Source organism: Ochotona curzoniae, unplaced genomic scaffold (assembly GCF_017591425.1).
Source record: "Ochotona curzoniae isolate NIBS_2020 unplaced genomic scaffold, NIBS_Ocur_1.0 scaffold_4505, whole genome shotgun sequence".
NCBI lineage: Eukaryota > Metazoa > Chordata > Mammalia > Lagomorpha > Ochotonidae > Ochotona > Ochotona curzoniae.
In genome coordinates this window covers 171,059-187,515 of record NW_024467118.1, presented here as the reverse complement: position 1 = coordinate 187,515, position 16,457 = coordinate 171,059, and the positions used below count along the sequence as shown (strand labels likewise).

Here is a 16,457-nt window from a genome sequence, read left to right as displayed (position 1 = left end):
CACTGGGCAGGCATCCAGTGCCCACAGACCCACCTGCCGCACTCTACACATGGGCACAGGCTCTCCCAGTCTGTCCTTTGGGGTATGCTTGCGAAGTCCCTCCTGCCACAAACCCCATGGTGTGCCCTGAGGCTGTCTGGATGCTGCTGGATCTGCAGCACTGTGCTGCCCTGGGGGCAAGGGCCCTGCTTCTGCCAAAACTGCCAACCAATGTATTGTGCCAGTGTGGTCTCCGCGCACCCTATGTCCTTGGCTATCCAGTTCTCGCTGTGCAAGCCCCAGGGTTGGTCTATGGTTATGTCCTGTCTGTTCCCCTTTGTGCCTGTTGGGGCTGTGGCCCTGTATGCTTGTCCCCTCTTGTGTAATGTCGTGTACCTGAACAGAACTGATTTATGTCCAGGACCAATACAGTCAGGCCCGGCTGCCTGCAGCATCCTGCCTGGGCCTCTGTCATGCAGTGGGTGGATGGGTGGGGCGGATGTGTGTGTGGGAGGGCTTGGTTCTGTGTGTATGTGAGTGGGCTGGGTATCTGGCAGTCCCAGCAGGTACATGCAGGGAGGGCCAGGCTGATCATGGAGGTGTCCAGCAGCAGTGGCTGTGACCTCCAACCCCTGGCTCCCTGGGGTGTACTTCCTGTGGAGGGGGTGGGGAGGGGAGTGTGAGCACACAGATTGCTGCTGGCTCTGCAAACAGGACAGCTCACATGGTTAAGATACACAATGTGGTATTTTCACCAAGAAAACAGCTCAGGCCCTGTGGAGCCCCTGTCATAATTCCTAGCAGGGCTCTGGCAACAGAGGGGAGTGCAGGTCAGGCTCGCCCCGGGGCTGGGCTGGCTGGGCCAGGCCCCGCAGGGTGCTCAGGGCGGCCAGGGTGAGGCGCAGACCAAGGCGCAGCAATAGGAAGCCGAGCGGCACGGCGATCTGTGTCAAGTGGAAGATGAAAGTGCTGAAGCGGCTGAGCAGGCAGGTAGCGGCGAAGGCCAGCAAGCTGGAGCAGGGGTACAGGGCCAGCTTGGCCAGCATGAAAGTATGCTCAGGGCCGCCAAAGTGCACGGCCGGCCGCAGCGTCTCCATCTGGTGCAGCAGAGCCGCTGTCCAGATGGCCAGCTGGAAGATGCTGGCCAGGAAGATGATGGCACAGCTCACCCGTACACGCTCCAGTTCGTCCTGCGGCTGGCGGGCAAAGGCCGAGGTCTGTTGGTAGGCCAGGGGCAGGCCACCCACAAAGGCTAGTGAGAGGGCGTTGAGCAGCCCCATGGCCCACGTGGCCTTGCGCATGTGCAGGAAGAGTGAGTGATGGGTAAACCACAGCAGGCCCACAGTGGCAAAGGAACCAAAGTAGGCCAGGAAGCGTGGTCCACGTGCGCCCAGGGCCGCCAGCAGGCTGCCACCGAAGTCTGTTGCCACCGCTTTGGGGTCAGGGACGCTGTCGGCGCTGTGGGGTGGGAGAAGTGTTCAGATGTGGGACTGCGCAGCCTGACGGGCTGAGGGGGACCACTAAGCAGCAGCCCTGGGCAGCCCAGGATGGAGGCAGTGCAGCCCCTTAGGAAGGGACCCTGGTGCCCCTGGCATTGGGAAAGGACCAAGCATCTGCTTCTAAATCTTGGAGATTCAGAAGACTGGGGTGAGGGGAATGGTGGGCAGGTACTGGCAGCTGAAGGCATGTGTGTGGGCTGGGAGAACCCTGCAGAGGGCAGCCAGGGCACGTGTGTGGGCTGGGAGAGCCCTGCAGAAGAGGCAGCCAGGGAACATCCCACAAAAGCTCCTGGGCAGTGGCCTCACCAGATGTCCAGGATGAGCAGCGTGGCCACAATGGCGTAGACGCCATCGCTGAAGGCTTCCACTCGCTCCTTGCTTAGTGGCTCCTGTAGATCCAGGGTAAAGAACTCGACATGGGGAGCTGGGGGTTCTACTCGGCCTGCAAACAAGCCGGGGGACAGTGGCTGGTCAGAGAACAGCCACTCATGAAGTTGGGGTGGACAGCCAGGGTCCCAACCCAGCCTGAGGGCCCAAGGTCCACCTACCCGTGAGCCGGTCCCTGCACCAGCTGGCCACCTTGCTGACATACGGGAGAAAGACGACGGAGGCCATCAGCAGATAGGACTGTGGGCAGAGCCATGGGTGAGTGGGCAGGGCTGTCTGCAGGGACAGCAGGAGCCCAGCGCAGCCCGTGGAACATGCCAGCCCTTGGGCACATGGTCCTCACTGAGGGCCACAGTAGTCAGGGAAGTGCCTGGGGGTCCCCTGCAGCCTCCTTTGGGGGTGGGGATTTGTCATGGGCCACAGCCAGCACACTCTGGGTGTTTGTCCTCAGAGATGCCTGAAGACTGACCTTACAGGGTGCCAGGCTGCCAGCCTGGCCTTGGCCAGACTGTGCCCTGGGAGCATCACTGTCCTGAGCAGCCCCCTAGCCCTTCACCCCACCCAGTGTCCAGCGTCTTGGACACTGCACATGTCAGGACGGAGCTGGCACTACGGGCAGACGTTAGTTGCTGCCACCAGGCTCATGGGGTGCTGTTTACCTTGCCTCTTGCCCTCTTGACCAGGTCTTGCTGGGGCTATGGTCAGAGGTGCCTGGCAGCCCTCAGCCCTGGCCATGCACATGTTCAGCTTGCCGGGTGAACCCTGGCATCCTGGACAGGCAGCCTGAGCAGCTTCCCAGGAGCCACCCCTGTACTGTCCCCTCCCAGGTCTTCACTGCAATGACATTCTTTCCCTGTTTAAGATCTATTTTACTTGAAAGGCAGAGTTATAGAGAAAGAGCTTCCATCTGCTGATTCACTCCCCAAATGGCCACAACAGGTTGAGCTGAGCTGATCCGATCTGAAGTCAGGAACTTCTTCCGGGGCTCCCACAGAGGTGCAGGGTCCCAAGGCTTTGGGCTGTCCTCCACTGCTTTCCCAGGCTACAAGCAAGGAGCTAGATGGGAAGTGGGGCAGCGTGACAGGAACCAGTGCTCACACAGGATGCTGGTGCTACAGGTGGCTGCTCAGTCCCCTGTACCACAGTGCCAGTTCCCAGATTGATATCCTGACATTCTCATGAAAAATGAGCTGGAGAGCACCAGTGCCATGGCACAGCTGGCACTGTGCATGGCAGTGTCGGTTCAAGTCCAGGCTCTGCTTCTGATGCAGCCTCCTAGTGACGGGTCTGGGAAAGCAGTGGAGGGTGGCCCAAGGGCCTGGGTGCCGCTGAGACCAGCCTAGGCTGATGACGCTGTTTGAGGAGGGAACCGACAGATGGAAGATCTTGGTCTCTATCATCCAGCAAATTTTTTCTTTTTAAGATTTATTTTAGGGCCCGGCTCGATGGCGCAGTGGTTTAGGTCCTCACCTTGCACGCCCGGGATCCCATATGGGCGCCGGTTCTAATCCCGGCAGCCCCGCTTCCCATCCAGCTCCCTGCCTGTGGCCCGGGAAAGCAGTCGAGGACAGCCCAAAGCCTTGGGACCTGCACCCACGTGGGAGACCCAGAAGAGGTTCTTGGCTCCTGGCTTTGGATCGGCTCAGCTCCAGCCGTTGTGCTCCCTTGGGGAGTGAATCATCGGACGGGAGATCTTCCTCTCTGTCTCTCCTCTCTGTATATCTGCCTTTCCAATGAAAAAATAATAAAAAAAATCTTTAAAAAAAAAACGATTTATTTTATTTGAAAGATATACAGAGAGGAGGAGAGACAGGAAGATCTTCTGTCTGTTGATTCACTCCCCAAATGGCTGCAACAGCTGGAGTTGCATTGATCCAAAGCCAGGAACCTCAAGCCTCTTTCGAGTCTCCCATGTGGATGCAGGGTCCCAAGGCTTTGGGCCGTCCTCGACTGCTTTCCCAGGCCACAAGCAGGGAGCTGGATGGGAAGTGGGGCTGCCAGGATTAGAACCAGCGCCCATATGGGATCTTGGCAACTAGACTACCATGCTGGGCCCAAATCTTTTGTTTTTTAATACTTTTTTCCCCGAGTCTCCCACATGGGAGCAACGTCCCAGGACTTTGGACCATCTTCCGCTGCTTTCCCAGGATGGGAAGTAGAGCGGTGCCCATAAGAGATCCTGACAGATGTAAGGAAAGGATTTAGCTGCGGGGCTATGATACCCGGTGCTAAATCAGCAAAGCTTTCAGAAAGGAACTGCTGGGGGCCAGTGTTACACGTTAAGCCACTACCTGCGGTGCCAGCATCCCAGAGCAGCACTAGTTTGAGTCCTGGCTGCTTCATTCATGATCCAGCTTCCAGGAAAGCAGCAGGCTCATGTCCTTGGGCCCTGCACCCTAGTGGCCACTTGGGGAGTGGAAGATTTGTCTTCTCTGTGTAAATCTGCCTTTCCTCTCTATATACATATACATATGTAGTAAATACATGTAAGATATGTAATAAATAAAAAGCTATCAGCCTCAGGAGGTCGTATGATGTGGGTGGCACCCTGGGACTCACAGCTGAGCCGCCCCACCAGGCCCCCACATGGTGCCCCACCTGTAGCCAGGCCCCTCCTGTTTCTTGGTGGAAGAGGGGACATGTTTCTGGAACCTTCCCTGTCTGCTCTTCACACCCCCCCACTGACACGTGGTGCTTCTTGTCTTGGAGCAGTCTCCTCTGCTGCCTCACTGTGGCAACACTCACCATGGGAAAGAAGAAGAGAGAGAAGAGGGCCGCGGCAGCGCAGAGCACCGGGCCACGCAGGACAATGTGCAGGACCTGGCGGCGGCATAGTGCCCGGTGGGCAGAGCAGCGGATCCGTGGGCTCAGCAGGTGCGGGAAGTGGAAGGCATAGGCCACGATCAGTGCCTGTGGGAGAGGCAGGGGGCACAGGAGAGCTGGCACGCCAGAAGGCTGGGCAGGGGAGGGGACAGGACCCTACTGTGGTCCCACATCCCTACCCAGGGTCCACACGCACACACTCCAGGACACACCTACCTGCACGGCACCGATGGTGATCACACAGACACAGAACAGGAAGATGCCCAGGGCCACGTCTGGGAAGGTCACCATCAGGGAGAACTGTCCAGGAGAGCCCAGAGCCAAGGAATCAGAGTGGCCAGCCCCAGGGAAGCCCTGTGAGGCCCTTCATGTCCCCAGGTGCATGCAAAATCCTGTGAAGCAGCCACCACGTGGGGCGTGGGAGCAGCCAGGCCTGAATCTGGGCTGGGGGTGTGGGCACTGGCTGACACTCACTGTGTACGGCAGTAAGGTGATGGTCATCATGCAGACCTGGTAGGGCAGAGAGCCACGGTCAATCACGGTCAGTCATGGTCAGTACAAGGTTAGCACTCGGCTTGAGAAGAGGCAGCTGGGGGCCCCTCCAGGACAGCCCTTGGGGAGGTGGGCTGCTGGGGTCAGGGTCTGTCCAGGAGTCTGGCCCTCATGCCTGGGGTCTGACTGGGCCTCCCCCACATGGTCACGTCACAGACCACGGCCAGCAGCACTCACCAGGTTGAGCAGGGCAAGTGTGTCGTCTATGTTCCCCACGACCTGGAACAATCTGACAGCAAGGGGAGAGCCGGCTGTCAGGCCTGCTCCAGGAAATGAGGCTCCTGCGTCAGCCCCCATGTCCGCCGGCAGGAACTGCACAGCTGGGCTGCAGGTGCCTCCACTGGCTGTGGGGGATCCCCGGATGTGGGGCCCAGGCTGGACCCTGGACACACTCAGGCTTGCTGAATGGTCCCTGTGGGAGGCAGAGCCCTCACCATATCCCTGGCCAAAGCCCACTGCCTTCACCTTCTCAGGACTGCACACCCTGGGGGCCTGGACACAGGCGTCCCTAGGTCCCATTCCCAGCAGGAGTCTGACCCACGACAGAGAACCCAGGGCTGCCCTGGCCCTGGCTGACCAACTGGGAGCTCTGCACCCAGCCCCGGGGATGGGAGTGGGGATGGGAGCAGGGAGGATAAGAGCTGTCCCAGGCGTGGGGACAGCAGGCCTGCTGTGAAGTCACATGCAGGTGAGAAGTCCCAAGGGGACTCTCTGAAGAAGGAGCGATGGGGAGGACATGCCAACATGCTGACACGACACACATGTCCCCAGTCCCTGCACTGGCATCTGCAGAGCAGTGGGAGGCCATGCCGATATGACACATGTGTCACCAACCCCTGCAGAGTGGAGGAGCCTTACAGGGAGTGACACACTCAGAAGTGGCCTTCCACGCGCTCTGGACAGGACTTGGGAGAGCAGCCCTGGGTCTGAATCCCTGTCTGTCTACGCCAGAGAAGCTGACATGCAGACTGCCCCCCACCCCCACCACTGATCAGCTGAGCAAGTGTGGCAGGCGCTCCCCGCCCTGTGATGGGGTCACAGTGTGTGGTGGGGCAGCCCAGGACACCACGACCATAGACCAGTCCTGGGGAGGGCCAGCTCTACCTGGTGTGCGCCACCCAGGCCCCAGTCACAATGAGAAACGTCATCAGGTAGACAGCAATCCTGGTGGCCAGCAGCCTCTGCATGCTCCTGTCAAACTCCTAGGGTCAAAGGGCAAGAACCTCAGAGGGTGCCCACCTGTCAAGGAGGCAGCATGCAGGGGTGGGAGGACCCCAGGAGCCCAGCACCGTGCCTCTCCGGAGCAAGTCAGGCCTGACCTGCTCCTTGGCTCTGCCCAGCCATGCAGTCTAAATGATATTACTGGGACAAGAGCAAGGTTCCTTAGCAACTGGCTCGGAGCACGGCAGTGGGCACTGCAGGCCACCACAAGCGGGCCCGGGGGTAGGTGCCAGGTCTGCTGAGGGTCCCTCTTGGGTAGGTAGAGCCCCTCCTACACCTGCACCATCCTCAGGCCAGCAGGTCCCCTCCAGGCCCCAGCATACGACTGGAATAGAGCTGATGCCAAGAGCTCCCACCCTGAGGACCGTGCTGCAGCCCTCCACTTCACAGGCAAACTCGTGACGCAGAGACGGGACTGTAGGCCGTCTACCAAGTCAGCACTTGGTTCTTGGGACATGCTATCCTCTGTGGCTTGTCTTGGTGCTCTTAGTGCTTTAGGAAACAGGGAGCTTGGCCGGTGGGGCCTGCTCCATGCTCTGGAGGCAGTACCAGTGCCCATGGGCACAGGGGAAGGCCTGCTGGCACGGTCAGACCATTCTCACACAGCTCCTCTGTGTCAACCAACGGGGCCGCCTTCCCTGTGACGTCCGGCCTGTGCAGCCACCCAGGAGCGGCTGCCCACCCTCAGACCCACTGCCCATTACCTGTTCTGGCGAGATCTCTGTGTGAGTCACGGGCAGGATCTGAAGAGACAGGAAAAGGATACACTCCCAGGGTTGGGCACCCATGCCGCCCGAGGACAGGACCCGAGAGATGGCAGCAAACTGACCATGACGGTGGCGATGATGGATAGCAGTGCGTCGCTGAAGCCAAGCATGCGATGGGAGCTCTGGGTCCCCTCCACGGTGTCCTCATCCCTCCTGCCAGGGACCAAGTCCCCCTGGGCACAGGGCTCCGGCTCTGAGGTTGTGGGCCCCGACATGGTGGGGCTACTGCCCGGTGCCCACAAAAACCTGGAGGAAGCACAGCTCTGTTGAGGCTGGTGGCTGGCAGGGGACAGGAGGATGGATGCCGTCCTGGCCGGCACTGGCCCCTCCGCCATCCCCTTGCATGCAGGGAGAGGGCAGCAGCAGCCACCACCACTGACCTGGACAGCATTGAGCTCGGGTCTGGGAAGGGACATATCTGTGCCTGCATCGTCTGAGGGAGCCAGGGTGCTCAGCAGATGTGTCACTAGGCAGGGCCAGAGTCTCTGACCCCAGCGGCCAACCAGGGTCCTAAATGTGGATCTACCCAGGGGCACCCCTCACTGGCTTCGTGAGGGTTACGTGAGCACCCTGACCTTGGGCAACTAGCTGGCAACAGGGCCATGGGGCATCCTACCCAAGGCTGCGGTTCTGCACAACAGCTCCCTGGATGCTAGAGATGGAGCCTGGAGAACAAGGAGTGGCCAGCCAAGCCTGGGGACAAGACTGAGGGTGGGGTGCTGTGGAGCTTCCTGAGGGAGCCTACCTGACACCCACGTCATGTGACACGTCTCAGTGCCTGAGAGCTGCACTGGCCCAGGGAGTGGTCAGTGACACCAGGCACCAGGCAGGGGTCTCGCACATGCTGGTGTGGCTGGTGGGGTGAGGGAGGGCAGCACAGAACAGGTCCCGCGTCACAGGGCAGCTAGTGGCTCTCCAAGGTTGGAGGAAGGCAGAGCTGTGCAGCCGGGGCCCATTCAGCGAGGAGGCTGCAGCTGTAGGCAGGGGTCAGGGGCAACAACAGGTTTGCCGGGGACTTGTTTCCTGAGACACAAGAACTCCAGGCTGCCCCAGGAGAGGCAGCTGGGAGATGAGGACAGGCAAGAAAGAGGCTGCCCTGGTGATGGGCTGCCTGAGATGGCCCACTATGGGCAGAAGCAGAGCCACAGGGAGCCAGGGGCCTTTAAAGGGCAAGGTGCTAGGGACAGCTCTGCAGCAAGAGGGTCTGAGGGAGGAGGATTAATAAGAGTGTGCCACGTATGTGTGCCCAAGAGAAGTGCTGCCCAGGCAAGAGTGAGATGGGCGGGGACAGAGGGCACAGCAGCAGGGAGATGCTAGGTATGTTCAGACAAGCTGAGGGTCAGTTCTCACTGAGACAAGGCACATGTGCTGTGGCACAGTGGGTAAAGCTGCCACTTGACATCTCATATGGGCACCTGTTTGTGTCCTGGCTGCTCCACTTCCCATCCAGCTCCCTGCTGGTGGCCTGGAAAAGCACTGGAGGACGGGCCAATGCCTTGGGAGACCTGGAAGAGGCTCCTGGCCCTTGGCTTCAGATCAGCTTAGCTCCGGCTGTTGCAGCCACTTATGAAGTGAATCAGCAGATGATCTTCCCTTGTCTCTCCTCCTCTCTGTATATCTGACTTTCTAATTTAAAATATATATATTGGGCCTGGCAGCATGGCCTAGCGGCTTAAGTCCTCGGCTTGAACGCACCGGGATCCCATATGGGTGCCAGTTCTAATCCTGACGGCCCCGCTTCCCATCTAGCTCCCTGCTTGTGGCCCGGGAAAGCAGTCGAGGACGGTCCAAAGCTTTGGGACCCTGCACCCGAGTTGGAGACCCGGAAGAAGTTCCTGGATCCTGGCTTCGGATTGGCATAGCATCGGGGGGTTGCGCGCAGTTTGGGAGTGAATCATCGGATGGAAGATCTTCCTCTCTTTATATCTGACTTTTCAATAAATAAATAAATCTTAAAATATATACATACATACATACATATATACAATCTTTTTTAAAAAAGGACTCATTTATTTGAAAATCAGAACCATCTACTAGTTCACTTCCCAGAGAGCTGCACCAGCCAGAAACATCCACCTAGGCAGGGCTGCACAAATACCTGACAGCAAGCTCCAAGCACACTCAGGCAAATGCAGTTAAAACAACGAGAAGCTTGCCAGAAGGGTCAGAGCTGAGCCAGGCTTGGCAGCTGTGGGAGCTGCAGGTGCACCGCCAGGCACAGTCGCAGGGCATATACACGGGTCTGCTCAAAATGAAGATATAGGGCCCGGCGGTGTGGCCTAGTGGCTTAAGTCCTCGCCTGGAACGCACCGGGATCTCATGTGGGCACTGGTTCTAATCCTGGCAGCTCCACTTCCCATCCAGCTCCCTGCTTGTGGCCGGGGAAAGCAGTCAAGGACGGTCCACACCTTTGGGACTCTGTACCCGAGTGGGAGACCTGGAAGAAGTTCCTGGATCCTGGCTTCGGATCGGCATAGCATCGGGGGTTGTGCGCAGTTGGGGAGTGAATCATCGGATGGAAGACCTTCCTCTCTGTCTCTCCTCCTCTCTGTATATCTGACTTTCCAATAAATAAATATATCTTAAAAAAAAAAACATAAACAAAATGAAGCTAGAGGTGACAACAAGGTTAGAAACAAAAATACTAACTGACTGGTAATGAGCGAACGCAAGACCATTCCCTAATGTGCTGGGACACGAGGCAGGCCTGAGGTACAACCCCAAATACCAGCAAGTGGGGAGCAGGAAATAGTCACACATGGCAGTACACACATATAGCATACACGCACAGTACATACGCAGTGCATGCACAGCGCACACAGCACAATGCAGTGCACACATAGCGCATGTGCAGTGCACACACAGTGCCCACACACAGTGCATATGCATCATACACAGTGCCCACACACACACGCATAGTGTGTGGAGGACACTGAGACAGGCAGCTTGCTCACGCCACGTACACCTTTGAAGCTTTGCTCATAGAAAACTGCCGGTTATGCCGAGTTGTTAAAGGCAGGCAAGGACCACAGCCACAAAGACACAGCAGCCCTTTCTGAGCCCTGAGGCACTTCTGGCTTCTGCCCAGGGCACTGTGGCCCAGGGACCCTTGAGCTCAGGCCTCTCCGGGGTGAGCAGGGCAGCTCTGTCCACTGCTGGGTGGCCCTCACCGAGTCCCCACCTGCAACCCTCTGTATTGTGTGCAGTCTGGGCAGCCATGGACAAAGCCTGATGTGTTCACACACATGCCTGCATACACGGCTTCTCATGTGAACACCACCAGGGCAGCTTCTGAAATCCAGTTGGCGGGAGCCATCAGCCGCTCCCCAGCATCCCTGGCCTTGGCTAGGTGCACGTTAAGTTAACCACTAATGTTACTTTATGATCCTGAGGGTATGCAGGGGTTTCTCACGGTGCTTTAACTGCCACTGCCCTGGAGACCAGTCACACATCCTTCACATGGCTACTGGCCCTGTGGGCACCTTCCCAAGTGTCTGCTCCAATTCTCCTCCCACTCTCGACTGGGCTGCTGGTTCCCTAGGCAGGCGGCCTGTGGACAGGCCACTCTTGGCAGGTTTCATTTTCCCAAGTCTTTAGGACAACAGAAGTGTCACATTTGGGAAGCTTGTTCAGCCCTGTCACCTGCCGTGAGACCACAAGGGTTTTCATTTCCACTGGAGATTGTGGGGCTTCCAGTTTTCTTGCAGGCCTGCCGTCTACTTTGCATTAACTCCCACACAGGCCAGGTAGAGCTGACCTTCTGTCTCCTGGCTGGAGGCCCCGGGGCATCCATGCCCCTGGTCTATGGTGCAGCTCGATCAGATGTGGTCAGGCCACACAGCCTGGGAGGTGTGTATGTGCACTCAGTCACCGGCTCCCCCCTCTGATCATGTCCTGCCTGGCTGCTCGCTCCGCCATCTGTGACAGGCTCGCACTGGGCCACTTGGCATCTGCTGGAGCAAGTCCTCCACCCTAGCTACTTTCATAAACACATCTTCTCACATGCTTCCAACAGCAACCCTGTCCAAGATCCCTCGGGACATAAAGCTGTTTCCTGCAGCTTTCCCTTCCTTGTGCACACACATACCAGTGTCTGTGCAACTGAGGGGCAGCCTGGGGTCAGGGCCAGAGAGCAAGAATGGAGAAGTGGCAGTTGCCACACCTGTGGGGCCCCGTTTTCCTGACCCCTCCTTACACGTACCCTTCACTCTTCGTAGTGAACAGAGTGCAACTCACTCCATCCTGAACAGCACTGGGCTCTAATTTCTTATATCTCAAAAGGACATGGAGGGTGGGGAAGAGGGAGAGAGAGGAAAAGGAAGAGGGAAGGAGAGAAAGAGAGGGACAGGAGAGCAAAGGGATGGGGAGGGAGATAGGGAAGAAAACTCATATGCTAAGGTGGGAGACAAAGGAGCCCAACATGGACAAACTCAAACAGACAGGACACCTGCCTCCCCAGGCACCGGCCACAGGACGGGACGCCTGCCTCCCCAGGCACCGGCCACGGGACGGGACGCCTGCCTCCCCAGGCACCGGCCACGGGACGGGACGCCTGCCTCCCCAGGCACCGGCCACGGGACGGGACGCCTGCCTCCCCAGGCACCGGCCACGGGACGGGACGCCTACCTCCCCAGGTACTGGCCACAGGACAGAACACCTGCCTCCCCAGGTACTGGACGGCCACAGGACAGGACACCTGCCTCCCCAGACACCGGCCACGGGACAGGACACCTGCCTCCCCAGGCACCAGCCACGGGACAGGACGCCTACCTCCCCAGGCACCGGCCACGGGACAGGACACCTGCCTCCCCAGGCACCGGCCACGGGACAGGACGCCTACCTCCCCAGGTACTGGACGGCCACAGGACAGGACACCTGCCTCCCCAGGTAATGGATGGCCACAGGACACCTGCCTCCCCAGGTACTGGCCACGGGACAGATGTTTGCTGAACAGCTTCTGTAATAATTTTTGTGCAGATTTTTCAATTGAAACTTACTTTTAAAATCAATAAATCCAGAACACAGATGAAAAAATCCTCAACAAAATGTTAACAAACAGAGTTTAGTACAGATGAAAAGGATTATAAACCAAAGGCATTCAGGGCCTTACTCTAAAGACGCAAGGTTGGCCTAAAATCTGAAGATCAGCAACTCTAAGAAGCCCAGCAAGCCACGGTCACCACAAAGAGCACATGGGGAAACCCCACATGCTGGGAATGGACCAGGAGGTCTCTCCTGTCGGCGGTAGGGGGTGAGACTCTGGGCTCAGAACAGCACGAGCCCCGCCAGCTCCCAGCAAGCCCTGCACTGGAGGGGCAAACAACACAACACAGGGCAAAAAGGAATGGCAGCAACAGAACCAACTAGAGAGGAGGATGTGGCCTGTCCAGAGAAAACCTCAGCAAGCCACACAGACAAAACTCACCCCAAGTCTGATGAGCCTCAGGAAACAAGCAGTGACTGACCTGGGTGGGGCTTAGGTAATGATTCCACCCACTAGGACAGTGTCAGACAGCTTGAGGGCAGGCCTGACCACAGGGTCCAGCAGTGGTGGGGACAGCGCTAAAGCAAACCCCCAGGGTCCCGGGGCTCCCATGGCAACGCCACAGCCTTCTGTGTTGGACACCAGGTAACCTGACCCCAAAGGGATCCCAGACAGCCGAAGCATCTGGGAGGACAGACCTGGAGGACCCGCAGGCCTGCCCTACAGCCGCATCGGCATGACGCTCAGCAGACACAGCTGAGAAACCAGCCCCATGTGTGTGGCCAAGAACTCTTGAGCAGGGCAGGGACTACAATGCACACACAGGCCTCCACATGCAGAGGCCGAGGACCAAGGCTAGATTTCAGTTCAAGACGACGGCCTTGGGGTTGCCAAGGAAGTCGCAGACATGATGCCACAAGCACAAACAGGTCAAAACGCATGTAAGATGATGTGCCCAACACAGAGAGTTTCCGAACAATGCAACCCTACGGTTCAAGCGGCTCCCCAAGAGCCAACAGCGAAGATGCTGGGCTCACCTGTATAGTTAGCAGCTGGCATCCAGGACCAGACGTGGCTCCCACAGTTCACCGGTGTGGAAACATGTGAACCCGGGGCTGTGGCGGACACTGCGTTGACACCACAGGACACACGCACTCCAGATGGCTGTGACACAAAACCAACAGCAAGTGTCAGGGAGGCTGTGGAAGGCAACGGGGGCACTTTCGAGAGGAGGCGATACTCCATTTCCAGATAAAACACACTTTCCTAAGTGTTACAAACAGATCTGACCCAGTACTATAGCCTAGTGGCTAAATCCTTATTGCGCATATGCCCAGATCCCATATGGGTGCCAGTTTATATCCTGGCTGCTTCACTTCCCATCCAGCTCCCTGCTTGTGGCCTGGGAAAGCAGTGGAGGACAGCTCAAAGCCTTGGGACCCTGCACCCGCGTGGGAGACCTGGAAGAAGCTCCTGGCTTTGGATTGGCACAGCTTTGGCCACTGTGGCCACTTTGTGAGTGAATCAGCAGACAGATCTTCCTCTCTGTCTTTCCTCCTCTGTATATCTGACTTTCCAACAACAAAAAAAAATTTTTTTAAGCGGCTTGACCATATGCGTGTAAAGTAATTTTCGGACTCTGCCTATTCAGGTATCTTCACAGACTTTCGCCCTGAGTGTTGATGTCAGGTAATGTCAGTCGCATGAGTCTTTGTTCAGCTTTTGCTCCTCCGCATCCTTCGGAGACCCTGTGAGGCGGGAGCTAGATGCCATCATGCAGGACCTGCAAACAGAGCTGGTGTCCTTGTGTGGACACCAACTACTGAGGCTGCACACGCCCCTGAGCAGATCTCTGCGCACAGGATACTGTTTCAAACATCAGTTTCTAGTGTTTGTTGCTGGGCTACAGGAATAGGACAGACCTCCCATATTCATTCATCCGTACCCAGCTTAACTCCTCACCTGACAGCGCTCTCCAACCTGAAGCTTTGGGAGCAACTTGGCCCCACCCTCCTGGCAGGCACACATTCTTGCTGCCACAATGGTCCCTAGAGGACAGGCCAGAACGTGAACATACCACAGGCTCAAGACAAACTCCCCACCCCAGGAACATCAGCCGGGAGCTCCTAGCGCAGGACGGCAGCAGTGTCAGGGCGGATGATCAGGCTGTCTGCATGTAAAGCCTCACTCCTCTGCCACATGCTGCTTCTCACTTCTTCTGGCTACAAGTTCAAGCACGAGGCCTGACAGAAGTGGTGAGGCGACCTAGTTACAGCCAGTGTGGGTGAGCTGCAGACTTTCCACATCAAGGAAGTTTGGTTTGATGAGATCCTTTAAACCAAGAAGGGATGCTGCATTTTGCCAAATGCTTTTTCACCCATAGGGTGATTTTCTTTTAATTTTTAGTAGTGTGAATGAGCGATCAATTCCCAATATGGAGCCATTTGGAGCTTCTGTCCTCAATTCCAGTTGGCTGTGTACCCATGGCCTCAGAGCCCCTTCACCATGGCTAATAGTTAGCGACTGGTTCGGACGCCCAGGACCCAGGCTGCAGTGCCTGAGCCAGTTCCCAGAACTCAGCAGCAATGGCACCAGTCCTCAGGCCCCTGTACCCATGTGGGAACCTGGACAGGGCTCCTGGCTCCTGGCTGCAGCATGCCCAGCCCTGCCAACTGGGTTTTAGAGTTGAAACCAGCAGAGAAGAGATTCTAACGTACAAAAATCACTTTCTCAATTTACATTCATGAGACGTAAGCAAGTGTTGACCAAGGAATAAGTAATGACCGTGCCGAGGCTTGGTTACTGAGACAATGCTGTTCCTTCCTGCAGCTGACCCTAAGAAGCTATGGGAATTGGTAATGTTTCATTAAGTTTTTCATGCAATTTCCAATGAAGTCATCAAGTAAGCCAGGAGTTTTGAGGGAAGAACACATTTATTTTAAAATTTCTTTTCATGGCCTTGAAAGATGGAGTGACACAGAGAGATGTTCCATCTGCTTCACTCCCAGGAGCCAGTCCTGTCAGGGTTACGTCTGGGTCTCACCCGTACTCCCTCACGCGGTCCTGTCTGGGTTGGCTGTTGTTTGGGTTCTGAGGGGCAGGAGGATGTTGCAAGCAACACTCAAGCCTCCTGTGCATGGGCCTCTGCTGAGGATGCTGTTTCCAAGATGACTTGGCATCTTGCACGCAACAGGCTTGATTCTACCGAGTTCTACTTAATGGGTTACGGAGAGAACCTAATGAATGACGAGGTCTCAGGCGTGGCCTTGGGCAATACTGTGGTTATTGAGGCTCATAGGGATGCAGACTCGGGCTGGGACGAAGTTACCGGAGCTGCCGGTTTCCAAAGTGACCCTATGAAGCCTCCATCTCCACCGGCCTTAAGCCCACGGCCTGCACACTTACTGCACTTTGTGCTGAATTGGCCACCAGGAGTCCTACAAGGCCATCTAGCAAACCTCGGCGTGTCCTAGTTCCCTTCTCCCTTTCCTCACAGTCAAACCCGAAGCCAGCGGGGGAATTCTGTTTCCGTAAGCCAGCAACTCCTGTGTGAGTGCAGCTCACTGCCCTCCGTCCCCTCTCCCGACAAGCTGACGTTTCTGTGTGCACGGAGAAGGCCTGCCCTTCCTCCATCACCCTCAGCCGCGCACCCACCCGCCTGGCTTTCCAGCTCCGGCCGTTCTAGCGCAGGGCGTGCTCCCGGTCCCGCTAGGTCCTCGGCCAAGGCCCCTCTCCGGGCACCGGCTGCAATCCCAGGGCGAAGCTTCCGTCCCAGGGGCCCTCGGCGAGGAAGTGCAATGGCCTGCACCCCGGAGGGCGCACACGCGTGCCCGCAGCCCCCACACCCAGCAGGACGGAGCGCCACGAGCGGCGGCCGCTCGCCGCCCGCCTCACTGCCCGCCGGCCGTGTCCGCGGAGGGCAGCACCGGGACCCGGTGGGCGGACGACACAGCCCTGAGGGGCGGCGGGGCGCCGGCCGGCGTAACTACCTGGGGGAACCGCCGCCGTCCGCGCTGCTCCGCCGCCGCTCCGCCCGCACACCGGTCACCACCACACCGGTCACAGCTACGGTCGCCGCGCGCCTGCGCGCCGGGCGGAAGATGGGCGCCGACGGCCCTGTGGCCGCGGCAGCCCAGGCGTGTCGCTCCGCGCTGCGTCACGGCGCCGGGCGGAAGACGGGCGCCGGCGGCCCTACGGCCCTGCCGTGACGCTCCGGGCTGCGTCACGGCGCCGGGCGGAAGATGG

General features: G+C 57.9%; 1 protein-coding gene across 2 annotated transcripts; it reads right to left on the bottom strand.

Moving 5' to 3' along the window:
- Nucleotides 1-707: 707 nt before the first annotated feature.
- On the bottom strand, nt 708-16,447 carry TMEM175 (transmembrane protein 175). Of its 2 annotated transcripts, XM_040966502.1 has the most exons (12): nt 16,202-16,447; nt 13,250-13,376; nt 7,291-7,474; nt 7,166-7,204; nt 6,345-6,442; nt 5,418-5,469; nt 5,163-5,198; nt 4,905-4,988; nt 4,611-4,775; nt 2,027-2,105; nt 1,785-1,920; nt 708-1,437 (listed from the first exon to the last, which is right to left on the bottom strand). In XM_040966502.1, the coding sequence occupies exons 3-12, from the start codon at nt 7,441-7,443 to the stop codon at nt 777-779; spliced, it is 1,503 nt and encodes a 500-aa protein (XP_040822436.1). In that variant the 5' UTR covers nt 7,444-7,474; nt 13,250-13,376; nt 16,202-16,447; the 3' UTR covers nt 708-776. The 2 variants fall into 2 exon arrangements, with proteins under 2 accessions (XP_040822436.1, XP_040822437.1); XM_040966503.1 differs by lacking the exon at nt 4,611-4,775.
- Nucleotides 16,448-16,457: the final 10 nt, after the last annotated feature.